This window comes from Nicotiana tomentosiformis, chromosome 7 (genome assembly GCF_000390325.3).
Source record: "Nicotiana tomentosiformis chromosome 7, ASM39032v3, whole genome shotgun sequence".
In the NCBI taxonomy this organism is placed as follows: Eukaryota; Viridiplantae; Streptophyta; class Magnoliopsida; order Solanales; family Solanaceae; genus Nicotiana; species Nicotiana tomentosiformis.
Genome location: NC_090818.1, coordinates 74,090,511 through 74,100,058, shown reverse-complemented (window position 1 = coordinate 74,100,058; position 9,548 = coordinate 74,090,511). Strand labels below are relative to the sequence as shown.

Here is a 9,548-nt window from a genome sequence, read left to right as displayed (position 1 = left end):
ATAAGTTTTAATTTAAAAAAAAAAAAAACAAAGTACCTTCACTTAGGAAGGTACGGAGTGAGTAATAACTTCGTTACCGAGGTTAAAAACTTACCATTAAGAAATCATAACAAAAGTAGATGCAGATGTGTGGCAAACTGAGAAAGTGTGTCAGGAGCGAAGCAAGGAGGAGTACTTAAATATAAAAACAATAGAGAATTCCTTCTGAAGATGTTGGGGTTGGTGGATGCAGCAGTTTTGTTTGGACTTCCAAGAAAAGCACAGATCCACATAGAGAGTCAGCAGAGGCACAAAGGTGGGCGTAGTGGTTCACTATGAGAGGCTAGTGTTTCCCCTGTTTCACCTGCTTTTCTTTCTTATTTATGGAACAGACAAGCAACAACTAGCTTCAGTGCTTCCACTTGTATATTCTCGTTCTATCACTATCCTGTGGTACCGTTTGCATCCTCGAAAACAATTTATGAGTTTGGAGAGGGCAATGATTCTGTATGATACGACAATATATTTCTGGACCATTTTTGGCAATCGTCTCTTTCTAAAGTATTTACTTGTTTTACACACACATATATATATATATATATATATATATATATATATATATATATATATGGATGCCCTTGAATAACTAAACTAGGTAACCGGTTCACACCAATTGTTCTTTCCTAAATAATCGTGTAGCTCGTCACATACAATTCACATAAACTAAACTCATTTTCTATGTTTAAGTAAAACAAATTATATTGGCGTTAAGGTCTTGAGATTATAATACTAGAGAAAACAAATCATCTTCCCTAGTTGCTTAGGTAGGAATTAAATAACTACGTTAAATAATGGGAAGGTACTTGGACAGTCCTCATCTAAAGCTTTGCCTACACCGAAAGGACAAACGTATTCACCCTCTTTTACTTTAAATTACCCTTGTGACAATAGCCAGAAGTACACAAAGACTACTCTTTAGCTAATGGAAGCAAACAATATTTTACTGTCATTTCCCCTCTCCTTGGAATTAACCATACGGTTGCTGAACCAAGAAAGAAAAAAGGGAAAGCCAAGATTGACGGAATAGAAATAAACCATGAAACATGTAGGCACAAAAGGCGTAAAAAAGAAAGCCCTGTTCTTTCTTGTAGTTTTGTTTTCAAGAGAGAAATAATGGGAACACAATCTTATCGACTAACAAAAAGCTCTCAAACCTATTTTTTCAATAGGTTGTAATTATAAAACTATAGCTAATACCAAGTTTCTGAAACTAGTTAATGAGATTCTTTTGATTTCTGTTTCTCACTCATTCATCCTTTGGAGCAGATCGGAAGATGTGTGGATCGGTCTGATAGAAAACAATCTCCCCGGAATCGCTAACATAATGATCCTGCTTCATGCTCCTTGTTAAATCCTTAACCAAGTGAAAAGGAATTGGCCCTGATTTCTTGGGTTCCCTGTAATACTTGCCAAGTACTGGCTTTGCTGCTTTGGTCTGCAACATATTTTAGAATCATCAGCAGGTTTCAGTATCAGAATACTAGATAGTAGAGTATTAAGTTTAGAACAACATACCGCTTCTCTCAAGTGATAATGTGGTATCTGAGGAAATAGATGGTGGATAACATGTGTTCCAATGTCATGATGTATGTTGTTAAACAATCCGTAGTCTCTATCAACTGTGGTTAGTCCTCCTCTAAGATAACTCCATTCCTGTTCAATTTTTTACTAGGTTTAGCATTTGACAGTTTACATACACGATACAACAACATAAGTATCAAAATTGATGTGTTAGACCTTGCCGCGGTACCAGGGAAGCTTCTTCTCATAACCATGGTGATGCAAGTAGGTAACAAAATCCAGCCACATTACAAAAATCTGAAAACAAGATGCAAAGCTAATTAATGAAGAAAAAGCAAATTAAGTAGAGATTAGTGTGACTGACCAAGTAAGGAGCGCCATAAATCTTAAACATTTGGAGAGAACCGAAGGCAGTGCAGAGATAGAGGAGGAGAGCTGCCATGACAGTCCAGCACAGAGTTGATGTTACCACATACTTCCTCTCATGGGGTTGGAACAAATCACTATATGGGTTGAAATGAGAACCAGATTTTCCTGGACTTCTCTTCATCTGCATCACAGATGAAAACTTTAGACTAGTAGTATCTACGTTACGTTTCAAATGTAGATAGATGCAATCTCTTACCAGGTACATTGGATATGCTAACAAGGGAAAAGGGATCTTGTATCTTAGGAACTTGGTTGAATAGCCCACTTTGTTGTATAGCTTTTCAGGCATCTGGAGGAAAAGAGATTATTATATATTTACTTTTTATTTATAGGTAAATAATTGGCAGTAATATAAGGAACATACCGGCACCCAAGACTCATCAGTCTCCACATTTCCATGGTTCTGATGGTGAGTTTTATGGCTGATTCTCCTGTTAGAGAAAAGTATCCATACATTAACTTATGAAAAAGAGGACATAAATAAAGAGAGATAATTAAGTTGAAGCACCAACCAGCCATGGTAGGGTACCAGAATGGCAGAATGAAGTATGTGACCAACCACATTATTTAGCAACTGGCTGTCTGAAAAGCTGCCATGGCCACTACAAAAAGAAAAGAAAAGAAAAGAAAAGGGGAAAACACAAAAATAAAGCAACATATTCAAACAATAATGTTGACTAAGACAAGAAAGAAACAAATTAAGGTGTACAAATTAGTAGTTACCAATCATGTCCAAGAACAAAGATTGCCCAAAACATGGTGCCTTGGATAGCCCAGTAAAGTGGGTAAAATAACCAACTATCCAAGTGAATTGCTATGCCAATCAAGGTAGCAACAAATATTACGTCCCTCACAACATAGCTCAAGGACCTAAGTGGATCTTTAACCCAGCAATGCTTAGGGATGACATTTCGTATCTCAGCCAGCCTAAACGGAGGAGGGGCACTCGGGTCGAATTCAAACTCCATCTCGTTAAAGCTGTTCTTATCATAAATCTCACTTATTCCCAGAGACCCCATTGATTGTCGTCCAGAGTCTTCAACCCTGAACCTGTTTTGATTTTGAGTGGAGAATAACAATGTATATTTTATAATGCAGAGGGAAACATAAGAATAAAGCAATTATTCGGATATTTTACACCGTCCAAGTAAATAAATATGCATTTCGGTTAACCAAAGTCATGTGAAGAGAATCTTGAAAACAATTTAGCAGATTATGATACTAATATTCTGGGCGAAACCAACGGCTCTTCTTGTTTACTTACTTAGTGGCCATCACATGCAGAGTTACACCATTTTCCCATCTCAGAAAAAACAAAGAACAGAAATAAATGGTTAAAGATTGTATGAACGGTAGAGTAATAGAAAAATGGTTTTTTTTTTCCTTTTCTCTAGATTTGTTCCAAAACAAGAACAAAGATCCAAAATATTATATTCCAGATTTTCAGAAACTCTGTGTTCAATACCCGGAAAAAGAAAAACGAAAATCTATAGCACCAAATTAACAATTTCTTAAATTGATAATAGCTAGTTCTCAAGGAAACAGAGATGGATGAAGAAAGTTTCCGAGGAAAGTGGACATTAAGGTAGCATTTACCTTTTGACAGCTCTCCGTATTCCTCTACACTGCCTCTCCTTCAGTTTCCTTTTGTGCTGTCTAAAAGTATATTTATAGAAAAAAGAAACTAACCCCGGGGAATATGGGGATACATGGAAGTTAATGGTCACAGGCCAAAAATGAACTATCTAACTCAAGCTTGGGATTTTTTTTATTCAAGTATTTTTCTTAATTATAATCCGCGATTGGTTATCGTACCCCAAAAAAATCAATTTTAGAGATAACTATATTCTTTTTTGGATAACCTTTTAATTAATCACTTCTACAAACTGTCAAAAAAATTGATCTGATAAGTTAACCCAAAGGGGTGCTTTGGTTACCAAAATAAGGATACTAATTCCGATATAGAATTTTAGGTTGTATTAATTACTACATATTTGGCTATGGGTATAAGCTTAATATTGTGTTATTTATACATTATATCCTTTTATAATTTATAATTTCAGAAAATGACCTTTTTAGATCTATTATATATGTAAAACACAAATCTTTTTATGTAAAAATAAATTTCTCATGTATAAAAAAAAATAAGGTCATAAAACTAAAAATAAATTTTTAAAGAGTCACAAAATCAATTGACATACACTTTATATCAAAACATTGATATTAGTTGTACACTTTGTTTCGACAATTGAACCAAACGACCCCATAGGTTAAGCTATTTGCTTGCGTGGTCCTTGGTATAAAAATATGGTAATATCGTGGCTCTCTCTCTAGTGCGGAATATCTTTTATCTTTTTCTTACCAATTTCCAATTCTAACTAATTTACTAAGACTAGCTTGCCTGCATTTGCATTTGCATTATGCACCATCCTTTTTTCCGAGGAAGAACGATGATATTTTTTTTTAGCATTCTATATAAAAGAAATTCATGAATGGAATAATTAAGATTCTTATTTAAATTATATACAAACTAGTGAATATGCCGCGCTTTGCGTGATCGTGAAAAACATAATTAGAATAGTCCTATAATCTGTCACAGAAGAGATTAAAACACTTCACTTATGCAATAAAAATTAATTATCTATGTTTGAAGAAATAACAATACAAAAATTGGAGCTTGGATAAATAACATTTTAAGCTATCAAAAATTCTTTCGGAAAAGAAGAAATAGAAAAATATTTAAGCAAAATGTTCAGTTTAAAATATATTTATATATATATCTTTGGGCGGAGAAGAAGTAAATACATGGTTCTCTCAGTCAAATATATATTAAGGGTCTATCTAAAAGTATTTTATTTTGTTACTCTGGCTAACTGAAAAAATGCATTACCTGTAACTGTAAGGAGAAACATTAATATTTTTACATTTAGATCACACAAAACGGACTTTTAGCTTTCAAAAAATCATTCAAGTTAAATCAGATTTGAAACTACTCAAAGTAATATTTGTTACTTCCAAAAATGCTTCTAAGATAGAGGACATTAGTTTATCAAATGCAAAAGTTCTTCTGAGTCTTAAGCAAAATCAATTGAAGATACTCAGTGAAAGAATTTGGTGAAGGAATATAAGTTGAAATGAAAAAGCAAATAAAGAGCTACTTGCACTGAACAAATATGTGGTCATACAACCACTTCAAGTTTAAAAATAATACATAAATATGGATTACAAAAGCAAGCTTTGATGACAGACATATAAAAGAAATTACTTTATCATTAGTAATATTTATCCAAACCGATTCATTAAGTAACTCTGGGATAAACTATTAAATTAAATAGAACTGTCGGTAAATACTAAGTTCATTAACTATTAAAATGGAGATAATTCAAATGGAGAAGGAAAAATAGATTTAAGCAGTCATAATAGAGGCAACCATAATGAAGCATCGCCTCCTGTTCACTAATTTGTTTAATAGAAGGCAGGCTCTTCATATCAATAAGCTCCACATCTTGCTGAAACAGCCATGTTCTCGATCCCTTTGCTTGCCGCAGCATTCTAGCAAATTACATTAGGTCATGATTCACACTTTTTTGCATATAAGTTATAACCAAGGAAACATGGAAAGAAAATAACCTAAGGTCTTCTTGTACCTATCTGTTAAGTCAAATCCTAGGAAGTTCTCAACCACCTAATTCCTACTTATTTTCGCTTGCACTTGAAGCCTATACCAAGATATTGAGGGACTTAGTTAACTATCAATTGCTTCTCCAGCTAAAAAATGCTTCATTACCATCTTTCTATACCAAATTGGTCGCTTCGACAGTCTTTATAAATTTTATTCCAATCCTAAGCTTAAGCCATACAAATACTTCAAGCGAACTTTTAAGCACATGCACATGATTTTGATTCTGAAGTTTGTGAAAATGTTAAGGTTCCATACAAACAAACAAATGACTCTATTAGATTTAAGCGATGGAGAAGAAAATAGATATAGGCTTTACTTAAATAGAAGTGCTAGAGAGCACTCTCGCCTTCCTTGTTCTTCCAATTAAAGGTGTTGCAGCAGGCTATTAAGAGGGCTCTCAATATTTTGTTCTGCAAAAGAAATTACAGTTAGGATAAGGTAAAAATATTAAATAAACAACGAAGGGAAGGCGGCGCAGAAAATTTTTGAATCTCCTAATAGACTTTGGACAAACAGAAGAATCGTTCGACAATCAAGAGCTGAAGACATTTTGTCCTGCAAAAAGAAAAATGAAATAATCATGTTAAAATGAAAGGAAGGTGGCTTTTCTGATGACATAACATTTACTATTTTTCATTGAAAGACTACACGCATAGTCAAATTGCTGCGGTATGAAGGAGATTGTTGTTCATGCCTATACTGTGACTTGGTTATCATTTTCTAGTATTAACTCTTTATTACCCTATTCTATTACAAGTTACAAGTTACAACAACAAATAGAATAATTATAGATAATTGTTATAAGAAAAAGGGAAATAATCAAAACAATTACAAAGGAGAAAAAAGATTTAGAAGAACGATTGAAACACTTTATACGAAATAAACTATATGTTGGGCATCCAAAATATATAATTTTATACTCACCTCATATTATACAGAAGAATTAAGATTGAAGGTTGTAAAGCAGAACTTTTTACGAACCCAGTTAAAGTAAGTTGTTGATGTATTACAAGCATAGAGTAATATATATATCAAAAGTCATAGCAAAATTGAAAATTGAAGCTTAAAACAAACAGGAAAAATGACGAACACAGGGATGGCCAAAGATGACGTATAAATAAAAAATATCTTCAAAGCCTAATCCCACTGTCAAGACAAACACTGAAAATCCCAATAAAATGAAAAAGAAGTAAGAGTCGAAAAATTCACAGGAATCCAATGGTTGGACTGATACTCTGCAAAAAATTAATGTAAGAAGCCGGTAAAAAAAAGTTTAATAAGGAGACACATGATCAAACACCAATCAAACATGAAGAATTTGTACCTCGGATATTTTTACAGAGAGAAATTACTCCTCCTCAATTGATTTCTTCCTCTATCTTTAATTTATTCTCCATCCTGGCTGCAATTGGAATTGAAGACCTTAAGGTTTTGGTTGAAACGCTAATGTGTTTAATTCTTTCACCCCTGGTGATTTATTGGTAAAAGCAAACGGCTGCCTTATTAGGGAAAACAAACGACGCTTATTACAGAAACGGTTTAAAAAGCTAAAATTGGATAGCAACCGTTGTTCATTCATCGAGAAACCCCAAAAAAAAGAGAAAAAAGAGAAAAACAAATCCTGATAAGTGAGCCTAGCCACGTCACCGGAGCTATGCCCTTCTTTTATGTATTTATATAGATTTCTTTCAAAAAGTACTTTTGATACTATTAATTTATGTTCAGGCAAAAAATAAAATAAAATTTCAGTAAAAATTATTTATATTTTTTAATTTTGATTTAAAAGTAAAATTCACCCTCCGACTTTGAACTATACTCATGGTCCCCTCGAGTTCTATGCAATATCTATATTTCCCTCGATATTTTCAGTCTCCACCTATGTAATACCTTTTTATTATATATGATATTTTAGTTTATTATATATACTAGTCTTAGGGTACGCGCTTTGCGCGTGTACCTATATCAATGAGCATATAATTTTAAAAAATTACGTAAATATTATTAAATAATATATTTGAGTTATTGAATGAAAATTTAAAAAATAATTTATTTATTTTTGCATTTGGGATTTGTGCCTTTAGAATGATATAGAAAATAGAGATATTTTTTTAAACTCCTTCTTACTCGAATAACATCTTTTTCTCTTCATCGATGTTTTCGCATAATATTTAAAAATTACATTTAATTATTATAAAAATAGTTAATTAAGTACATACATCTTAATTTATTAATAAGAATATATAGTATCCCCCCCTTAGAATTACAAGTTCAAACATATTTCATATAGAAATTAGCGTAAATAAATATAAGCAAAAGATAATGTAATATTATTATCTCCCAAACAATATTTATGTTAAGACAATGTAATACTATTATTTCTCCCAAACAATATAAGTAAAAGATAATAGATCTTTGTGGCCCGACCCTTACACGGACCCCGCACATATGAAGAGTTTAGTGCACCGAGTTTTCTTTAATATTTATATTAAAGTCCTAAATATTAGGACTTTCCTACATAATTCAACACAAGAAAAATTTTATAACCAAATTAGTTGATTTCAAGGTACTATATATTGCGATAATAACTAAATTACGATTTTGTCTAATGTGAAGTTTAATTTTAAATAGTAAAAAAGGCGAACGATATTTCATTAAGGGCCTTCGTGCTTTTAATATAAATAGATAGATAGATATGTAAGTTATTCTATATTATAGAAATTAATCAATTTAGTAGTGTACTTGATTAATCTTCTCTTTTTTTAGTGTTTTAATCTGAAATACTACAAATGATATGGAGATTATACGTGGTAAAAAGCTAGTATTGTTTTTCCTTTTGAAACACAAGTCTTTAGTGTATTAAAATCACGTCTTCCTATTGCAAATAAAATTGTAATACAATCTAATAAGGAAAGATTAACAAATAAAATTCTAGTTGATTTAAAGTTCTAACTTTAGGAAAATTAGCATAAATGGTAATTGAGTGTTTATTCTTAAATATTAGGAAGGCAACTTAAGTTACAATTTTATTTAGTGTAAAGTCTATTTTTTAAGGGTAAAAAATGCGAACGACATTTCGCTAAGGGCGTTCATGCTTTTAATATGATATAGATAAGTTTTACTTTCTCTATTATTCTCGATAGTGTATATGAATATTTGAGTATTGATTGCTTTTACCAAAATTATCGGCACAAGTACATTATTTAACTTTAATAAAGAAATATTATTGACGTATATGCTTGATTACTATATATTTCTCACTCTTTTTTATTTTAAAAATAATATTTATTTATTCTATAAGTAAGTACATAACATAACTAAAACGAATATCATAATACTAAGGAAGTAAAGATATTTTTTTTATATATAATTTATAGGGTACAATAGGCATTTAAAATAGTCAAGTGGAATATGAGGTGGAGAACGTCATCTATTGTTCAAAAATGGAAAGGGAATTTGATTTTTATAAAGTTGAGGTATAAATGACTTTCACCCTCTATATTCTAATTAACTTTCTTTTAATATCCTAACTTCGTAATTCCAATTCATAATTCCTTGCACATAATCAAAAAAATTTATATTTAATGCATCTTTAAAATTTATAATCTTCGATCCACTTTAATTGATTTTTTGGTTATTTTCACATATATTTAGGGATTTACCATAACATTAGCTAACAATGAAATTGACCATATTAATATTTACTACTCTTTAATTTGTTCATTAAAAATATAACATATACTCTGAGACTCTTTATTTCAAGGGCAACTTTGATAAATAAAAAAAAAATTAATTTCTTCTTGATATCTGAAAAAATCAAATATCGTAAATCACAAAAAGGCCTAAAAATCATTAAAATGAATCGGAGGGAGTAAGATTT

At 31.5% G+C, this 9,548-nt stretch overlaps 1 protein-coding gene across 1 annotated transcript; it reads right to left on the bottom strand.

The window, feature by feature from the left end:
- Nucleotides 1-1,100: 1,100 nt before the first annotated feature.
- LOC104112653 (omega-3 fatty acid desaturase, endoplasmic reticulum) lies at nt 1,101-3,722 on the bottom strand. Its single transcript, XM_009622639.4, has 9 exons — nt 3,586-3,722; nt 2,713-3,039; nt 2,502-2,591; nt 2,354-2,420; nt 2,186-2,278; nt 1,925-2,110; nt 1,777-1,857; nt 1,555-1,692; nt 1,101-1,474 (listed from the first exon to the last, which is right to left on the bottom strand). The coding sequence occupies exons 2-9, from the start codon at nt 3,006-3,008 to the stop codon at nt 1,286-1,288; spliced, it is 1,140 nt and encodes a 379-aa protein (XP_009620934.1). The 5' UTR covers nt 3,009-3,039; nt 3,586-3,722; the 3' UTR covers nt 1,101-1,285.
- Nucleotides 3,723-9,548: the final 5,826 nt, after the last annotated feature.

Excerpts from the sequence above, each read along its gene's own strand:
- LOC104112653 (XM_009622639.4), bottom strand. The coding sequence starts at position 3,008 with ATGGGGTCTCTGGGAATAAGTGAGATTTATGATAAGAACAGCTTTAAC. Across the intron at positions 2,421-2,501 it reads CTGGTACCCTACCATGGCTG|GAGAATCAGCCATAAAACTC; the intron begins GTTGGTGCTTCA and ends TTTCTCTAACAG. Across the intron at positions 2,111-2,185 it reads TAGCATATCCAATGTACCTG|ATGAAGAGAAGTCCAGGAAA; the intron begins GTAAGAGATTGC and ends TCTGTGATGCAG.